The sequence below is a fragment of the Rhinoraja longicauda genome, chromosome 8 (assembly GCF_053455715.1).
Source record: "Rhinoraja longicauda isolate Sanriku21f chromosome 8, sRhiLon1.1, whole genome shotgun sequence".
NCBI classification, from domain to species: Eukaryota; Metazoa; Chordata; class Chondrichthyes; order Rajiformes; family Arhynchobatidae; genus Rhinoraja; species Rhinoraja longicauda.
This window is the reverse complement of record NC_135960.1, coordinates 1,087,792-1,108,180: the sequence shown is the minus strand read 5'-3', so window position 1 is coordinate 1,108,180 and position 20,389 is coordinate 1,087,792. Positions and strand designations below refer to the sequence as shown.

General features: G+C 49.2%; 1 protein-coding gene across 1 annotated transcript in view; it reads left to right on the top strand.

Annotated features, from left to right (window-relative positions):
• The first annotated feature begins 17 nt into the window (after window positions 1–17).
• The window catches only part of aamp (angio-associated, migratory cell protein), a 40,688-nt gene continuing 20,316 nt past the window's right edge, over window positions 18–20,389 (top strand). Inside the window, exons 1-7 of the mRNA XM_078404339.1 lie at window positions 18–726; window positions 2,548–2,664; window positions 4,754–4,873; window positions 8,546–8,685; window positions 10,303–10,447; window positions 14,736–14,819; window positions 15,614–15,729. Coding sequence (XP_078260465.1) covers window positions 627–726; window positions 2,548–2,664; window positions 4,754–4,873; window positions 8,546–8,685; window positions 10,303–10,447; window positions 14,736–14,819; window positions 15,614–15,729 — 822 coding nt within the window. The 5' untranslated portion in view covers window positions 18–626. The remainder of the gene's footprint in view (window positions 727–2,547; window positions 2,665–4,753; window positions 4,874–8,545; window positions 8,686–10,302; window positions 10,448–14,735; window positions 14,820–15,613; window positions 15,730–20,389) is intronic.

Below are 20,389 nucleotides of genomic sequence, written 5' to 3'. Positions count from 1 at the left end.
GCATGCGTGAGGCGCTGTCTCCGGCGACGGCGGCGTCGGTCAGGCCGGCGGGCGGAGTGCTAGTTACAGCACTAGTTATAGCGCTAGTGCACTAATTATAGTGCTAGTGTACTAGTTATAGCACTAGATACAGCGCTAGTGTACTAGTTACAGCGCTAGTGTACTCGTTACATCGCTAGTGTACTCGTTACAGCGCTAGTGTACTAGTTACATCGCTAGTGCACTGGTTACATCGCTGGTGTACTGGTTACAGCACTAGTGCACTAGTTATAGCGCTAGTGTACTAGTTACAGCGCTAGTGTACCGGTTATAGTGTTAGTACAATAGTTACAGCGCTAGTGTACTGGTTGCAGCACTAGTGCACTAGTTATAGCGCTAGTGATCGAGTTATAGCGCTAGTGTACTAGTTATAGTGCTAGTGCACTAGTCATAGCGCTAGTGTACTAGTTATAGTGCTAGTGTACTAGTTATAGTGCTAGTGTACTAGTTACAGCACTAGTGTACTAAATACGGCGCTAGTGTACTAGTTACAGGACTAGTGTACTAGATACGGCGCTAGTGTACTAGTTATAGCGCTAGTTGCAGTGCTAGAGTACTAGTCACAGCGCCTGTCAGTGCAGGTGGAGATGACGGAACCAGAGCTGAGCTCCCAGCTGGAGCTGCACGAAGGCGAGGAGATCGTGGAGGTGATCGAGCTGAGCGAGAACGAGGAGGAGGCGGGTGAGGGTGAGGAGTGGTGGGGATGGGGGATAAGGAGGGTGGGAGGGGGTAAGGAGGGAGGGAGATACAGGGGGAGGGAGGGAGATACAGGGGGAGGGAGGAGTACGGAGATGAGGGATATGGGGAGGGAGGGACGGAAGGGGATAAGGAGGGAGGGAGAGGGGATAGGAGAGATGGGGATAGAGATGGCAGGGGGATAGGGGGGGAGGAGGATGGATGGATGGATAGGGAGATGAGGGAGGGGGGAGTGGGATAGAGAGGGAGGGAGGGGGTTGAGGAGAGTGGATAGGGGAGGTAGGGATGGGGAGGGAGGGGGATAGGGATCTGGGGAGGGGATAGGGGGAGGGTGGGAGGGGGAGGATGAAGGGAGTATAGGGTAGGAGGAGTCTAGGGAGGGAGGGAATGGGGAGGGTTATAGGGAACTGAGAGGAATAGGATGCATGGGACTGGGGAGAGAATGGGGGATGAGGAGGGGAGGGGAGGGAATGATGGGGGTGGGGGAAGGTGGGGAGGAGAACGTAGGGAGGGAGGAAGGGGTGCATGAGGGGTATGTAGGGGGAAATGAGGTGGTCGGGAAGGAGATGGGGGGTGAGGATCGATGGGGTGTAGTTGGGGGCTTGGACCGGGGTCCGATGGCTTCTTAACTAGATCTTCATTCCCTGTGAAAAAGTACCGTAGAAAGCACACTGTCGAGTTGTTTCACCGTTTGGTTCGGGAACAGCTCTATCCAAGAGCGCAGGAAATTGCAGAGTTGTAGATGTACCCCAGTCCATCGCAAAGACCTGACTCCCCACCATCGACTCCATCTGCACTTTACGTTACCTCGGGACAGACATGTCCCACCCTGCAAATTCCATCGCCTTCCTGCTCCTGTCAAATTAAACACATCATCAGATGAAAGCGCGCACCACCAGACTCAGGAACAGCTTCTTCCCCTCTCTGATCAGGCTTCTGAACAGCCCTTCCATAAGCTAGGGTGCTGTCCGATTCACATCTACCCATTGACTTTGTCCATGGAACTGATAGGCTGCTCTGCTGAGCATTATATTCTGTATTCTGTATTTTCCCCTTTGGTTTAGTTTAGTTCAGAGATGCAGCTTGGAAACAGGCCCTTCGGCCCACCTAGTTCACGCCGACCAGCGGTCTCCATAGACTAGCACTATCCTAAACACTAGGGACAATGCCAATTCATCAAAGCCAATTAACCTACAAATCTGTATGTCTTTGGAGTGTGGAAGGAAACGAGCAAACCCACGTGGTCACAAGGAGAACATACAAACTCCGTACAGACAGGATCGAACCCGAGTCTCTAGCGCTGTGAGGCAGCAACTCTACCGCTGCGCCACTGTGCCGCCCTATCTATTGCTCTACTTATTGTACCTATATTTGTGTATGGTAGAGACAAAATGCTGGAGTAACTCAGCGGGTCAGGCAGCATCTCGGGAGAGAAGGAATGGGTGACGTTTCACAGAGTGCTGGAGTAACTCAGCGGGACAGGCAGCATCTCGGGAGAGAAGGAATGGGTGACGTTTTGGGTCGAGCCCCTTCTTCAGAATGGTATTATCTGGTCTGTGTGATTAGCATGCAAAACCAAGGCTTTTCACTGAACCTTGGAACATGTTCAGAAGTTCTAGGAGTAGAATTAGGCCATTCCATCCATCAAGTTTACTCCGCCATTCAATCACGGCTGATCTATCTCTCCCTCCTAGCCCCATTCCCCTGCCTTCTCCCTGTAACCCCTGACCCCGGCACTAATCAAGAATCTGTCCATCTCCATTTTATAATAATAACATTAAATCTTCCTTTCAATCTCGTCCTCTCCTGCAGATGAGCTGGCGGGCGAGGTGGAGGAGGCGGTGGATGAGGGGGCTTGGGAGACGGAGGATGAGGAATGTATGGAGGTGGTTCAGGATGACAGCGATCTCACTTTCACCAGACACACAAGTAAGTGAAACGTTTATATGGTTTGCTCAATCTGCCCCATTGCAGGGGAGATAACGCAGCGGGTCAGGCAATTGATTTGAATACATTTTATTAGCCAAGTATGTACACATACAAGGAATTTGCCCTGGTGCTTTGCTCGCAAGTAACAACATGACATACAGTAAACAATTGAGAATAAAACATGATAATTTACACATGAGAAGAATGAAATAAAATACCAGAGCAAAATCCAAAATCCAAAAATCCAAAATAGCTTTATTTGTCATTCGTTCAGAACGAGATTACAGGAATACAGAGGTTTATTTGTACTTAGCCAGCAGTACAAAAAACACAAGACACAACCCCAACACAAACATCCATCACAGTGACTCCAAACACCCCCTCACTGTGATGGAGGCCAAAAACGTCCCCTCTCTCTTCCCCCATGCCCCTCCCACGTACAGACAACTCGACCCCTACCGAGGCGACCGACCCGCACAGCCCCCGCTGTCGTGTAGAGCTACTGCTCGTGAAAAAAAGCTGTTTTTATGTCTGGCTGTGGCTGCTTTGACAGTCTGGAGTCGCCTTCCAGAGGGAAGTGCTTCAAAGAGCTTGTGGCCAGGGTGAGAGGGGTCAGAGATGATCTTGCCCGCTCGCTTCCTGGCCCTTGCAGTGTACAGTTCATCAATGGGGGGCAGGTTGCAGCCAACAACCTTCTCAGCTGTGCGAACGATCCGTTGCAGCCTCCAGATGTTGTGCTTGGTTGCTGAGCCAAACCAGACCACGATGGAGAAGGTGAGGACAGACTACGATGGCAGTATAAAACTGGACCATCATTGCCTGTGGCAGATTGTGTTTTCTCAGCTGCCGCAGGAAGTACATCCTCTGTTGGGCCTTTTTGACTATGGAGTCGATGGTGGTTCCAAGGAACTTAAATGTTTCCACAGATGTGACTGGGGGAGGGGAGAGGGAGCTCTTCGAAAGTCTACAATTAGTTCCACAGTCTTGAGAGCATTGAGCTCCAGGTTGTTGCGATGGCACCAGGACGCCAGCTGTGTCACTTCCCATCTGTAGGCAGATTCCTCCCCATCCTGGATCAGTCCAATCAGGTTTGTGTCATCCGCAAACTTGAGGAGCTTGACAGAGGAGTCTGTGGAGGTGCAGTCGTTGGTGTAGAGAGAGTAAAGGAGAGGGGAGAGTACGCAGCCTTGCGGTGCTCCTATGCTGAGGGTCTGCGGGTCCGAGATGTGCTTTCCCAGCCTCACATGCTGCCTCCTGCCTGTCAGAAAGTTGATGATCCACTGACAGAGGGGTTCAGGCACAGTCAGCTGGGAGAGTTTGGAGTGTAGTAGCTCTGGCACAATGGTGTTAAATGCAGAACTAAAATCCACAAACAAAATTCTTGCACAGGTCCCCTTGCGGTCTAGGTGCTGGAGGATGAGGTGCAGGCCTAGGCTCACTGCGTCGTCCACCGATCTATTGGCCCTGTATGCAAACTGCAGAGGGTCCAGCAGGGGGTTTGTGATGTTTTTCAGCTGGGCCAGCACAAGTCTTTCAAGGGTCTTCATGATCACAGAGGTCAGTGTGCAAGATAGATTTTTTTTTTAGATTTAGAGATACAGCGCCGAAACAGGCCCTTCGGCCCACCGAGTCCGCGCCGCCCAGCGATCCCCGCACACTAACACTATCCTACACACACTAGGGACAATTTTTACATTTACCCAGTTAATTAACCTACATACCTGCACGTCTTTGGAGTGTGGGAGGAAACCGAAGATCTCGGACAAAACCCACGCAGGTCACTGGGAGAACATACAAACTCCGTACAGACGGCGCCCGTAGTCAGGATCGAACCTGAGTCTCCGGCGCTGCATTTGCTGTAAGGCAGCAACTCTACCGCTGCGCTACCGTGCCGTGTAGTGTTAGTGTGTGGGGTGATCACAGGTCGGCATGGACTCGGTGGGCCGAATGGTCTGTATCTCTACAGTCTAATCGAGTGCAGGTCTCTGGCGCTGTAAGGCAGCGGCTCTACCAGCAGTGCAATTGTGCCGCCCCCTATAGGCGGGAGGGGTATCTGTGGTTGTGACTCAGTGTGACTTGTTCTTTCCAGAGGCTGTGTTCTGCTTGAGTTTGGACCCCAAGACCAACAGTCTGGCCGTGTCCGGGGGTGAGGATGACGTGGCGTATGTGTGGAGGCTGACTGACGGGGCAGTGTTGCTGGAGTGTACAGGTAATGGTTCACAGTCATAGAAACTTAGAAACATTGAAAATAGGTGCAGGAGTAGGCCATTCGGCCCTTCGAGCCTGCCCCGCCATTCAATATGATCATGGCTGATCATCCAACTCAGTATCCCGTACCTGCCTTCTCTCCATACCCCCTGATCCTTTTAGCCACAAGGGCCACATCTAACTCCCTCTTAAATATCGCCAATGAACTGGCCTCAACTACCTTCTGTGGCAGAGAATTCCACAGATTCACCACTCTGTGTGAAAAAAAACTTTCTCATCTCGGTCCTAAAAGACTTCCCCCTTATCCTTAAACTGTGACCCCCTTGTTCTGGACTTCTCCATCATCGGGAACAATCTTCCTGTATCTAGCCTGTAGTTGGATAATCGCAATCTCTTCCCCAGGGTGGAGTTGTCATATACTAGAGGGCGTACGTTCAAGTGAGAGAGGAAAAGCTTAAAGGTGATTTTAGAGGCCAATTTTATTTTGTACAGACTGGTAACATGTTCCCAATGTTGGGGGAGTCCAGAAGCAGGGGCCACAGTTTAGGAATAAGGGGGAGGCCATTTAGAACGGAGAGGAGGAAAAACTGTTTCACCCTGAGAGTTATGAATCTGTGGAATTCTCTGCCTCAGCAGGCAGCGGAGGCCAATTCACTGGATGCTTTCAAGAGAGAGTTAGATAGAGCTCTTAAAGATAGCGCAGTCAAGGGATATGGGGAGAAGGCAGGAACGGGGTACTGATTGTGGATGATCAGCCATGATTACATTGAATGACGGTGCTGGCCCGAAGGGTCGAATTGCCTACTGCTGCACCTATTGTCTATTGTAAGTGCCAGAAATGCACTGTAAAAAGTCAAGTGTTTTATTGTAATATGTCCAAAACAGAAGAATGAAATTTCAAGTTCACAAGTTATAGGAGTAGAATTTGGCCATTCGGCCCATCGAGTCTACTCCGCAATTCAATCATGGCTGATCTCTGCCTCCTAATCCCATTTTCTTGCCTTCACCCCATAACCCTTGACACCTGTTCTAAACAAGAATTTGTCTATCTCTGCCTTAAAAATATCCATTGAATTTGCAACTACTTGCAGCAGCACAACAGTTATGTGGACATATCTCTGTAAATCCCACAATAAACACCAAAAAGAGGTTCAGTATTTATTAAACAAAATAGACAAATAAATAGATAGATACATTTAGGTGGTAGACCCAAAATGCTGGAGGGTCAGGCAGCATCTTGGGAGAGAAGGAATGGGTGACGTTTCGGGTCGAGACCCTTCTTCAGACTGAAACAATCCAAGTTGTTCAACCATTCCTTATGGATAACACTCCATAATCCAGGCATAATTCTGGTAAACGTCCTCAGCACCATTTCCAAAGCCTCCACATCCTTTAATAGGATGGGCAGAACTGCATGCAATAGACCAAATATGGCCAAATAACCAGAGTCTTATCAAGCTGCATTATGACTTCCTGACTCTCACACTCATCGTGGACTGATGTGTGCTGTACTGTTATAGGACCTATCTCACTCTCAGTAACTTCCTGCACTGAGTAGATTAACAAAAAGCTTAGGTTTAAAGTCATGAGTTGTCCCTGTGCTGAACATATATCATATATATACAGCGCGGAAACAGGCCTTTTCGGCCCACCAAGTCCGCGCCGCCCAGCGATCCCCGTACATTAACACTATCCTACACCCACTAGGGCCAATTTTTACATTTACCCAGCCAATTAACCTACAAACCTGTACGTCTTTGGAGTGTGGGAGGAAACCGAAGATCTCGGAGAAAACCCACGCAGGTCACGGGGAGAACGTACAAACTCCTTACAGTGCAGCACCCGTAGTCAGGATCGAACCTGAGTCTCCGGCGCTGCATTCGCTGTAAAGCAGCAACTCTACCGCTGCGCTACCGTGCCGCCCCAAGATACCAAGAACGACTCTCCTCGGCCTGCGCGTATCCTTTCATTCCCTGCTTAAAGAAGGCAAACGTAAAAGAGGCGGACAAAAGAAGAGATTCAATGACGCCTTAAAAGCCAGCGTGAAGAAATGTGAAATGGACATCGACAACTGGGAAACCAATGTCTAGGACAGGAAACTGGCCAACCATCATCCAAAAAGCCAACAGGCGCGCAGAATTAGAAGAAAGGAGAAGTAAACGGAAAGAGAGGCAGCAACAACCAAAACCCGATCTGACATCTGGAATTCCCTGCCCTGAATGCCAAAGAACTTTCAAAGCCAGGATTGGACTCGTAAACCACTTGAGAGTTCATAACGTAGACCATCATCCTCGACCTCGAGGGATCGCCACCACGATCCACGATGACTAAACAAGACCAAGATATAGGAACGAAAAACTTCAGATGATGGTTTATACCAAAGGTAAACACAAAGTGCTGGAGTATCTCAGCATGTCAGACAGCATCTCTGGAGAAGACAGATAGATGACATTTCGGGTCGGGAGCCGCCTTCAGACGAAGAATAAAGGGTTCTGACCCAAACCGTCACCCATCCTTTTTCTCCACAGATGCTGTCTGACCCGCTGAGTTACTCCAGCACTCTGTGAAACGTCACCTATCCATGTTCTCCACAGATGCTGCCTGACCCGCTGAGTTACTCCAGCATATCTTGAGTTGGCCTTGATCTTAACTCAGTGCTCCCCCCTGCTGGTGTAAATATATATCTCAATCTTCAACATGTGGCCAAGTTTGTGATGCAAAATGCACAGTGCAAGCTGACCAGTCATTTGCAAAAGCAATCACAAGTTCACAAGTTATGGGAGTAGAATTTGGCTATACGACCCACCGAGTCTACTCCGCCATTCAATCATGGCTGATCTATCTCTCCCTCCTAACCCCATTTTCCTGCCTTCTCCCCATAAACCCTGACACCCGCACTGATCAAGAATTTGTCTGTCTCTGCCTTAAAAATATCCACTGACTTGTGGCCTCCACAGCCGTCTGTGGCAATGAGTTCCACAGAATAACTACCCTCTGACTAAAGAAATTTCCCCTCTTCTCCTTTCTAAGAAAGCACCCTTTAATTCTGAGGCTGTGCCCTCTGGTCCAGGCTCAAAACCTATTTCTACTCCCTAGCGTTTGAGGCCCTCAGAGGGGGCGCTGTGAACTGTTTATGTATTGTGCTGTTATGTTTATGTGCCATTTAGTTGTTCGTTTATTAGTACCTGAACTGATGTACAGCACTTTGGTCAAGGTGGGTTGTGTTTAAATGTGCTATACAAATAAAATTGACTTGACTTGATTTGACTAGAGTCATGCATAAGATTGTCGAGGGGAGGGGCAGCAGCAAGGCTGCCGTCTGTGTGACGTTCCATCAGCAATTGGGCGGTCACGGTGGCACAGCAGTAGAGTTGCCGCCTTACAGCGAATGCAGCGCCGGAGACCCGGGTTCCATCCCGACTACGGGTGCTGTCTGTACGGAATTTGTACGTTCTCCCCGTGACCTGCGTGGGTTTTCTCCGAGATCTTCGGTTTCCTCCCACGCTTCAAAGACGTGCAGGTTTGTAGGTTAATTGGCTTGGTAAATGTAAAAATTGTCCCTAGTGGGTGTAGTGTGCGGGGATCGCTGGTCGGCGCGGACCCGGTGGGCCGAAGGGCCTGTTTCCGCGCTGTATCTCTAAACTAAACGAAACTAAATTCATGTGTCCTTCAGGCCACAACGATTCGGTCATCTCCACTTCCTTCAGCCATGACTCAACGTTGGTTGTCACAGGAGACATGAGCGGCTTAATCAAAGTCTGGGATGTTGAAAGCAAGAGGCAAACCTGGTCCTTCGAAGTGGGCGACATGCAGGTAATGAATGTCAAAGGACAGCAGTCATAAGCAAAGACACTAGAGGAACAAGATAGACCACTCGACCCTAAAAACCATAGTATGTCACGGCGCCATTTTAGTCGGCAGCAACTTGCAGTAACATTTAAAAAGAAACATAACAAAAATCTGTGAATTGATAGATGAGATATATTCTGCATTTTAATGGTATCATCACACATACTGTTACCCCAAAACACTGATTACACTGCGAGAGGCAGAGCAAACGGTGGGTTTTGCCTACCAAAATGGCTCCTTTACGTACTACACTTCAGTATCGGCGATTTCAAAGGAGTTGTCCATCTTGTTCCTCTAGTATCTTGGGTAATAAGTGATAAGTGCAGAATTAGGCCATTCGGCCCATCGAGTCTACTCCGCCATTCAATCATGGCTGATCTATCTCTCCCTCCTAACCCCATTCTCCTGCCTTCTCCCCATAACCCCTGACACCCGCACTGATCAAGAATCTATCTATCTCTGCCTTAAAAATATCCACTGACTTGTGGCCTCCACAGCCGTCTGTGGCAAAGAATTCCACATATTCACCATCCTCTAACTAAAGAAATTACTCCTCATCTCCTTCCAAAAAGAACGTCCTTTAATTCTGAGGCTGTGCCCTCTGGTCCTAGACTCTCCCACTAGTGGAAACATCCTCTCCACATCCACTCTATCCAGGCCCCTCACTATTCCATATGTTTCAATGAGGTCCCCCCCTCACTTTTCCAAGCTCCAGCAAGTACAGGTAAATTCTTACTTGCAGCTGTATCTGAACGTATGCTATCCCTGAGCAGAAACTGTTGATAGACAGTGCAGTGGATACAGCTCGTCACTGTACAGGTGCTCCCCGCCTTACGATGCTTCGGCTTGCGATAGTTGGACTTTGCGATGGTGCAAACGGCAGCGGCCGTTAGCGAGCCGTTAGCGAGCCGCATCTCGCTTCTGGCCACGTGATCGCGTGTATTCAATGCATTTCCACGTATGATATTTTTGGTTTCCCATGGGTTTCTCGGAACGGAACCCCATCGTAAGCTGAGGAGCACCTGTACACTTTGGGGAATGTATGCATTATATACAATGTGTGCTTTAGTATTAGTGGGGATGGGTCTGTGTGTATAACACTGGGGTACAGTACCGGTGGGGACGGGTGTGTGTGTATAACACTGGGGTACAGTACCGGTGGGGACAGGTATGTGTGTGTATAACACTGGGGTACAGTACCGGTGGGGACGGGTGTGTGTGTGTATAACACTGGGGTACAGTACCGGTGGGGACGGGTCTGTGTGTATAACACTGGGGTACAGTACCTGTGGGGACGGGTCTGTGTGTATAACACTGGGGTACAGTACCGGTGGGGACAGGTATGTGTGTGTATAACACTGGGGTACAGTACCTGTGGGGACGAGTCAGTCGCTGTACAACACTGGGGTACAGTACCTGTGGGGACAGTTTTATTGCTGCTGGTGGGAAATGTTTGAGGAGTTGGCACAGCCACTTTCTTCGGTGGGTTTCTGCTTTGCTCAATTTGAGATTATATATAAATAATGTCGGAAGGATTCTATAGTCTGACGAAACTCTCTGCTCTTGCTTTCCTTTTCCCAGTGGGTTGAGTGGCATCCCTGTGCCCATGTGCTGCTGGCGGGCACGGACGAGGGCAGCTGCTGGATGTGGAAAGTTCCCAGCGGAGAATGCAAAACGTTGCCAGGCACCGGGTGCCAAGCGACCTGTGGCAAGTTCCTGGCTGATGGTGAGTGCTGGGTGCTAGAGGTGTTGTAGTCGGTGGCCTATGAGAAGAAACAGGCAGACAACCGAATTCGTTTAACCTCTTTATTCTACTCACCCAGGTGGGAGAGAGCCTAGATACCGGAGTGTTCAAAAACACTCAGGCAGCTAGTGTAGTCTCTCTCTCCGAAAGCTTACATTTACACACCTTTTATACCCTAAATACATGTGCCAGTATTTTTCCATCACTGCCTTATATGGCAAGTTTACAATGCCCTCTTTATGTGTCTTTCGGGACCTCCGTGTCCGTCGTGTCCATCGTGACCTCTTCTTTCTTGGGAACAAAGGGCAGTCCATATGGCAAGATGTTCTTCTTAACACTTCAAAGCTTTGAGGCCAGTTGCTGATATCAGAGGATACGATCAGCCATAAACCGCACTTCCATGCTGACAACAGGGTGCCCCAGGAATAATCCGAGCTGGAGCTTTTACACTCCTGCAATAAAACCCACATTGCTGCATTCGTAATGTTAGCCCTTACAGAGGGGGCCTCTGGCTCCAGGGTTGTTGTCAGATGAGGGCAGCACCGTTGCTGAGGCACCAGGAATGTCGTCAAAGTAAAGGAGCTACGCAGTGAGGTGAAGCACAGAGCAGAGCATGGAGGGAGACATTTGGGGCGGCGCGGTGGCACAGCGGTAGAGTTGCTGCCTTCCAGCGAATGCAGCGCCGGACACCCGGGTTTGACCCCGACTACGGGCGCTGTCTGTACGGAGTTTGTACGTTCTCCCCGTGACCTGCGTGTCCTCCCACACTCCAACGACGTACAGGTCTGTAGGTTAATCGGCTTGGAAAATGTAAAAAAATGGTCCCTAGTGTGTGGAATAATGTTAATGTGCGGGGAATCACGGGGCGGCGCGGACCCGGTGGAACAAAAGGGCCTGATTCCGCGCTGTATCTCTAAACTAAACTAAACTAAATCAGTTGAGGCAAAGGTTCACTTGCACCTCCTCCAACCTCATCTACTGTACGCGCTGTTTCTGATAATAGACAATAGACAATAGATGCAGGAGGAGGCCATTCGGCCCTTTGAGCCAGCACCGCCATTCAATGTGATCATGGCTGGTCATTCTCAATCAGTACCCCGTTCCTGCTTCTCCCCATACCCCCTGACTCCGCTATCTTTAAGAGCTCTATCCAGCTCTCTCTTGAATGCATTCAGAGAATTGGCCTCCACTGCCTTCTGAGGCAGAGAATTCCACAGATTCACAACTCTCTGACTGAAAACGTTTTTCCTCATCTCAGTTCTAAATGGCCTACCCCTTATTCTTAAACTGTGGCCCCTGGTTCTGGACTCCCCCAACATTGGGAACATGTTTCCTGCCTCTAACGTGTCCAACCCTTTAATAATCTTATACGTTTCGATAAGATCTCCTCCCATCCTTCTAAATTCCATGATGTGGACTCTAATACATCGGCGAGACCAAGTTCAGGCTTGACGGTCGTTTCGGTGAACAAGTCCGCTCAATCTGCCTGGACCTACCTGATCTCCCAGCTGCCAAACACTTCAACTCCCCCTCCCATTCCCACACTGACCTTCCTCTCCTGGGCCTCCCTCCACTGTCAGAGTGAGGCCCAGAGCAAAGTGGAGGAACAGCACCTCGTATTTCCCTGCGGGAATTTACATCCCAGCGGTATGAATGTTGATTTCTCTAACTTGAAGAAACCCTTGCATCCCCTCTCTCTCTGTCCCTCCCCCACCCTAGTTGTCCTACTAGTTTCACTGTCGTCCTGTTCAATTTTGCTGTATAACTCGTTATCACCCGGCCCACAGCCATTGAGCTCCACGTTTCCTATATCATTGTTACTTTTTGCATATCTTTCATTTGTTCTCTATCTCTCTCTATCTCTTGCTTATCTTTCCCCAGACTCTCAGTCTGAAGAAGGGTCTTTACCCACAACATCACCCATTCCTTCTTTCCAGAGATGCTGCCTGACCCGCTGAGTTAATCCAGCACTCTGTGAAACGTCACCTATCCATGTTCTCCACAGATGCTGCCTGACCTGCTGAGTTACTGCAGCACTCTGTGAAACGTCACCTATCCATGTTCTCCACAGATGCTGCCTGACCCGCTGAGTTACTCCAGCACTCTGAAACGTCACCTATCCATGTTCTCCACAGATGCTGCCTGACCCGCTGAGTTACTCCAGCCATCTGTGAAACGTCACCTGTCCATGTTCTCCCGAGATGCTGCCTGACCCGCTGAGTTACTCCAGCATTTTGTGTCTAACTTCAGTGTAAATCAGCATCTGCAGATGTTTGAAATCCTCCAAGACACAGCATGACACGGTGGCGCAACGGTAGAGTTGCCGGAGACCCGGGTTCCATCCTGACCACGGGTGCTGTCTGTACGGAGTTTGTACATTCTCTCTATGACCGCTTGGGTTTTCTCCGGGAGCTCCCACATAAGGTCATAAGTGATAGGAGTAGAATTAGGCCATTCGGCCCATTCAATCATGGCTGATCTATCTCTCCCTTCTAGCCCCATTCTCCTGTTTCTCCCCATAACCTCTGACATCTATACTATTCAAGAATCTATCCCTGCCGTAAAAATATCCACTTACTTGGCCTCCACAGCCTTCTGTGGCAAAGAATTCCACAGTTCCACAGGCGGCACAGTGGCGCAGCGGTAGAGTTGCTGCCTTACAGCGAATGCGTCTGTACGGAGTTTGTACGTTCTCCCCGTGACTTGCGTGGGTTTTCTCCGAAATCTTCGGTTTCCTCCCACACTCCAAAGACGTACAGGTTTGTAGGTTAATTGACTGGGTAAATGTAAAAATTGTCCCTAGTGTGTGTAGGGGATCGCTGGGCGGCGCGGACTCGGTGGGCCGAAGGGCCTGTTTCCGCGCTGTATCTCTAAATCTAAAAAAATCTAAAATCTAAATCCAGATCCGCACTCCAAAGACATGTGTGTTTGAGGGTTAATTGTCCTCTGTAAATTGCCCCCTTGTATGTATAAGATGTTGGTGAGACCGCATTTAGAATATTGTGTTCAGTTCTGGGCATCATGTTAAAGGAAAGATATTGTCAAGCTTGAAAGGGTTCAGAAAAGATTTACGAGGATGTTGCCAGGACTAGAGGGTGTGAGCTACAGGGAGAGGTTGAGCAGGCTGGGTCTCTATTCCATGGAGCGCAGGAGGATGAGGGGAGATCTTATAGAGGTGTACAAAATCATGAGAGGAATAGATCGGGTAGATGCACAGAGTCTCTTACCCAGAGTAGGGGAATCGAGGACCAGAGGACATAGGTTCAAGGTGAAGGGGAAAAGATTTAATGGGAATCCGAGGGGTAACTTTTTCACACAGAGGGTGGTGGGTGTATGGAATGAGCTGCCAGAGGAGGTAGTTGAGGCTGGGACTATCCCATCGTTTAAGAAACAGTTGGACAGGTACATGGACAGGACAGGTTTGGAGGGATATGGGCCAAGCGCGAGCAGGTGGGACTAGCTGGGACATTGTTGGCCGGTGTGGATGAGTTGGGCCGAAGGGCCTGTTTCCACACTGTATCACTCTATGACTCCATGACTGGCCTCCACATTCTGCCATTGCAAGCTGCTGTTGGGGAAGGAGTATTGAATGCTGGTTGGGATTTCTGCCGGTGATGGTGGATTATAAACAATAGATATATGAACAATAGACAATAGTTGCAGGAGTAGGCCATTCGGCCCTTCGAGCCAGCACCACCATTCACTGTGATCATGGCTGAATCAGTACCCCGTTCCTGCCTTCTCCCCATACCCCCTGACTCCGCTATCCTTAAGAGCTCTATCTAGCTCTCTCTTGAAAGCATCCAGAGAATTGGCCTCCACTGCCTTCTGAGGCAGAGAATTCCACTGATTTACAACTCTCTGACTGAAAATGTTTTTCCTCATCCTGTTCTAAATGGCCTACCCCTTATTCTTAAACTGTGGCCCCTGGTTCTGGACACCCCCAACATTGGGAACATGTTTCCTGCCTCTAACGTGTCCAATCCCTTAATAATCTTAAATGTTTCAATAAGATCCCCTCTCATCCTTCGAAATTCCAGTGTATACAAGCCCAGTCGCTCCATTCTTTCAACATATGACAGTCCCGCCATTCCGGGAATTAACCTGGTGAACCTACGCTGCACGCCCTCAATAGCAATAAACACTGGCAAATGCCAATACGTATAGACAAGGCTGCCTTACCTACATACCTGTAGATTCACACACAAGGATAATTGCACAACAACTGACAAATATGTTCTTCTGCGTAAGCTTCTTGCTCTGTCTCCAGGGAAGCGTGCGGTTGTCGGCTACGAGGATGGAACCGTGAGGGTGTGGGACCTGAAGCAAGGATCGCCACTTCACGTTGTCAAAGGTAATGCAACAGGATGGGTCTCGACGAGTAGGTCAGCTCGGCGTGTAATCCTTCCCTCATAGACCTGGATTGAAGAGGCTGTCTCTGGAGACAAGGCCCGGCAGTAACCACCCCATGGAAGCGGCACAATGGTAGAGTTGATGCCTTACAGCGAATGCAGCGCCGGAGACCCGCGTTCCATCCCGACTACGGTGCTGTCTGTGCGGAGTTTTTACGTTCTCCCCGTGACCTGCGTTGGTTTTCTCCGAGATCTTCAGACAGCACATGTAGTCATTATCATGGACAGTACAGGTCAGGAGGGATGTGAATCAAATGCCGGCAGGTGGGACTAGTGTAGCTGGGACATGTTGGCCTGTGTGGGCAAGTTGGGCCGAAGGGCCTGTTTCCACACCGTATCATTCTATGAGTCCAGGATGGAACCTGGGTCTTTTAGTTTAGAGATACAGCGCAGAAACAGGCCCTTTCGGCCCACCGGGTCCGCACCGACCTGCGATCCCCGCATATTAACACTATCCCACACACACTAGGGACAATTTTTACATTTACCAAGCCAATTAACCTACAAACTTGCATGTCTGGAGTGTGGGAGGAAACCGAAGATCTCGGAGAAAACTCACGCAGGTCACGGGGAGAACGTACAAACTCCGTACAGACGGCGCCCGTAGTCAGGATTGAATCCAGGTCTCCGGCGCTGCATTTGCTGTAAGGCGGCAACTCTACCGCCGCGCCACCGTGCCCCGAGGTTGATGGTTGTCCGTGTAAAGCGCGTCTCTTGTACTCTTCCTCTTCCCTAGGTCAGGATAGTCACCAGGGACCTCTGACCTGCATCACTGCCAACGCCAACGGGAGCCTGGTGCTGACGGGATCTGTTGACTGCACGGCCAAGCTCCTCAACCCACTCACAGGCAAGGTAATCCCGCTCAACTGTGCTCTTCCCACTGCTACATCCCGCTCAACCACGCTGTTCCCACCGCTAAATCCCACTTAACCGTGCTCTTCCCACTGCTACATCCCGCAGCTTTTCAGAAAAGCTGCTGAGCGCTGATCGTTCTTCTGTTGTAGTAAACATGGACACAGAGTGCTGGAGTAACTCAGCGGGTCAGGCAGCATCTGTGGAGAACATGGATAGGTGACGTTTCACAGAGTGCTGGAGTAACTCAGCGGGTCAGGCAGCATCTGTGGAGAACATGGATAGGTGACGTTTCACAGAGTGCTGGAGTTACTCAGCGGGTCAGGCAGCATCTCTGGAGAGAAGGAGTGGGTGACGTTGTGGGCAGAGACCCCTTCTTCAGACTAAGAGTCTGGGGAAGGAGAAGCAAGAGATAGAGAGAGAGATTGAGCACAAATGAAGGAGGACATGGATAGGTGACGTTCGTATCAGAACCCTTCTTCAGACTCAACATTTTCATAAATTCATTTGATAGGAGCAGAATTAGGCCATTCGGCCCATCAATTCTACTCTGCCATTCAATCATGGTTGATCTATCTCCCTCCTGACCCCAGTCTCCTGCCTTCTCCCCATAACCTCTGACACCCGTACTAATCAAGAGTCAATCTCTGCCTTTAAAATATCAATTAACGGCCTCCAGAGCCTTCTGTTGCAATGAATTCCACAGATTCACCACCCTCTGACTAAAGAAGTTCCTCCTCATCTCTTTCCTAAAGGAACGCCCTTTAATTCTGAGGCTGTGCCCTCTGATCCTAGACTCTCCCCCTAGTTGAAACATCCTCTCCACATCCAATTTATCCATAAGTTTCAATGAGGTCCCCCCTCATCCTTCTAAACTCCAGCGAGTACAGGCCCAGTACTGTCAAACGCTCATGATATGTTAACCCACTCATTCCTGGGATCATTCTCGTACACCTCTTCTGGACCCTCTCCAGAGCCAGCACTGCAACAGATTTAACTGCATCTGTTGTAACAGGCAGTTGATTTTATACTTGCACAGGGTGAAGGCAAGCGGCACGGTGGCACGGCGGTAGAGTTGCTGCCTTACAGCGAATGCAACGCCGGAGACCCGGGTTCCATCCTGACCACGGGCGCTGTCTGTACGGAGTTTGTACGTTCTCCCCGTGACCCGCGTGGGTTTCCTCCGAGATCTTCGGCTTCCTCCCACACTCCAAATACGTGCAGATTTGTAGGTTAATTGGCTTGGTAAATGTAAAAATTGTCCCTGGTGGGTGTAGGATAGTGTTAGTGTGCGGGGATCGCTGGTCGGCGCGGACCCGGTGGGCCGAAAGGGCTTGTTTCCGCGCTGTATCTCTAAATCTAAAAAAAAATCTAAATCTAAAATGAAAGAGTGCAGCGTAGGTTCACCAGGTTAATTCCCAGGATGGCAGGACTGACATATGATGAAAGAATGGGTCGACTGGGCTTATATTCACTGGAATTTAGAAGGAGGAGAGGGGATCATATAGAAAGATATTAAATTCTTAGGGAAATGGACCGGCTAGATGAAGGGAAAATGTTCCCGATGTTGGGGGAGTCCAACTAAACAAGATGGATGTCCTTAAAAGTGGACAGGTACATGGATAGGACAGGTTTAGTGGGATATGGACTAAATGTCGGCAGGTGGGACTAATGCAGATGGGGCATGGGTTGGCCGGTGAGGGCAAGTTGGGCCAAAGGGCCTGTTTCCATGCTGTATGACCAAGTTAGAAACGGGTTTGATAGGATAGATGTATTTACGATATTTCTGCCAATGTTCCTTAGGTATGTCGAACAATCCCTGTTCCAGGTGTACACTCACCCTATCCCCGAACTCTACCCCTGCTACCGGCCGGTTGCTAAACACTTTAGCTCCCCCTGCCACCCCCACACTGACCTTTCTGTCCTGGCCTCTTCCATTGTCAGAGTGAGGCCTAGTGCAAATTGGAGGAACAGCACCTGATATTTTGCTTGGGCAGCTTACACCCCAGCAAAGGTAGACACAAAATGCGGGTCAGCGGGTCAGGCAGCATCTCCGTAGAGAAGGAATGGGTGACGTTTCGGGTCGAGACACTTCTTCAGCATTTTGAATCTACCTTCGATTTAAACCAGCATCTGCAGTTTTAGACAATAGTCAATAGGTGCAGGAGTAGGCCATTTGGCCCTTCGAGCCAGCACCACCATTCAATGTGATCATGGCTGATCATTCTCAATCAGTACCCCGTTCCTGCCTTCTCCCCATACCCCCTGACTCCACTATCCTTAAGAGCTCTATCTAGCTCTCTCTTGAATGCATTCAGAGAATTGGCCTCCACTGCCTTCTGAGGCAGAGAATTCCACAGATTTACAACTCTCTGACTGTTTTCTTTCTTACACCCCAGCGATATGAATGTAGACTTCTCTAACTTCAAGTAACCTTTGCCTTCCATCCCTTCCCAGTTCTCCGACCAGTATGACTGTCCTCATTTACATTTTATCTCTGTTTGTTTTGTTGTTCCTAACTAACAATGATCTATTCTCCATTTTCCTTGGATCTCCACCCCCTTCGAGTTTCACTGGTACACCGAACAATAGACAGACCTTTGAAACCTTTGAACCTTTGTCTCGTTTTCACACCGTACTTTTCCCTATCTCTGTACCCCCCTCTCCCCTGACTCAGTTTGAAGAAGGGTCTCGACCCGAAACGTCACCCATTCCTTCTCTGCCTGTCCCGCTGAGTTACTCCAGCATTTTGTGTCTATAATTCGGTTTAAACCAGTGTCTGCAGTTTCTTCCTGCAACATTTCCTCAGGTACAAAATTGAATGAAAATGGGTGAAACTTAATTTTTCCGTGGGAATGTGGGCCTTGCTCGCACAGAAGTTGTTGAGGAGATTAGTGAAGTGATTTAAGGGGAAGTTGGATAAATGTAAGAGAGAACTGAATAGAAGAATATAGAAAAGATAGACACAAAAATGCTGGAGTAACACAACGGGTTTTAACAACTGGAGTGTGGATTGTCACCTTGTCGTGATGGAGAAGCCCGTGTGGTCCTGAGAGCGATGCCGTCTGGAGCTACGCTCCTGGTAGGGTCATCCATGGTGGTAAGGTCGAGGGGGAGGTCCCTGACAAAGAGCGATCCAACCAAGACCTCAACGGTGGAACAGGCGGAGGGAGGATGATGGCTGACTTTAGTGGAGCGTCACAATGGCTGGAAAGGCGGATGAAGGCTGCAGCAGAAAAGGGTCCCCGGTTGTCTTGGATCCTGGACATGGATAGGACAGGTTTGGAGGGGTATGGATCAAGTGGGACTTGTTGGCTGGTGTGGGCGAGTTGGGCCGAAGGGCCTGTTTCCACGCTGCATCAATCTATGACTCTATGACCGCTGGTCGATGCTGACTCGGTGGCCGAGGGGCCAGTTTTCATGCTGTATCTCTAGACTAAACATAGAAAATAGGTGCAGGAGTAGGCCATTCGGCCCTTCGAGCCTGCACCGCCATTCAATATGATCATGGCTGATCATCCAACTCAGTATCCCGTACCTGCCTTCTCTCCATACCCCCTGATCCCTTTAGCCACAAGGGCCACATTTAACTCCCTCTTAAATATAGCCAATGAACTGGCCTCAACTACCTTCTGTGGCAGAGAATTCCACAGATTCACCACTCTGTGCGAAAAAAAACTTTTTCATCTCGGTCCTAAAAGACTTCCCCCTTATCCTTAAACTGTGACCCCCTTGTTCTGGACTTCCCCAACATCGGGAACAATCTTCCCGCATCTAGCCTCTCCAACCCCTTAAGAATTTTGTAAGTTTCTATAAGATCCCCCCTCAATCTTCTAAATTCCAGCGAGTACAAGCCGAGTCTATCCAGTCTATATCTTGTTATTCTGGTCAAGGATGGATATTTGTCAAGAATTTTGTCTTAATTCTTTAAACATTAGCCATTGCCAACCATAATTAACTCATAACTTCATAGTTGTCTTTGTTTTAATCTAAGACCTTGGTTTTGGATTGTACTAAACAGCTTTAAATATTTATATACATTTCTGCCATGGACACTCTTCTCTAAAGGCCTGCTAACCACCAGGTTTTTAGTTGACTGCTTCCCATTGCGCAGTTTTCTGTTGTCTCATTAGTTCTTCAACATATTGATCTTGGAAGCAGAGACACTACAGATACTGTAACCTTGAGCAAACAAACTGGCGGAGGGAGGAACTCAGCGGGCCAGGAGGGAAATGGACGGACATTGTTTGGGATGGGACCCTTTTAGTTTTAGTTTAGTTTAAGAGATACAGCGCAGAAACAGGCCCTATGGCCCACCGAGTCCGCGCCGACCAGCGATCCCTGCACACTAACACTATCCTACACACGAGGGGCGATTTACAATTTTACTAAAGCCAATTAACCTAAAAACCTGCACGTCTTTGGAATGTGAGAGGAAACCGGAGTATAGGAGCAAAGAGGTCCTTCTGCAGTTGTACAGGGCCCTAGTGAGAACGCACCTGGAGTACTGTGTGCAGTTTTGGTCTCCAAATTTGAGGAAGGATATTCTTGCTATTGAGGGCGTGCAGCGTAGGTTTACTAGGTTAATTCCCGGAATGGCGGGACTGTCATATGTAGAAAGACTGGAGCGACTAGGCTTGTATACACTGGAATTTAGAAG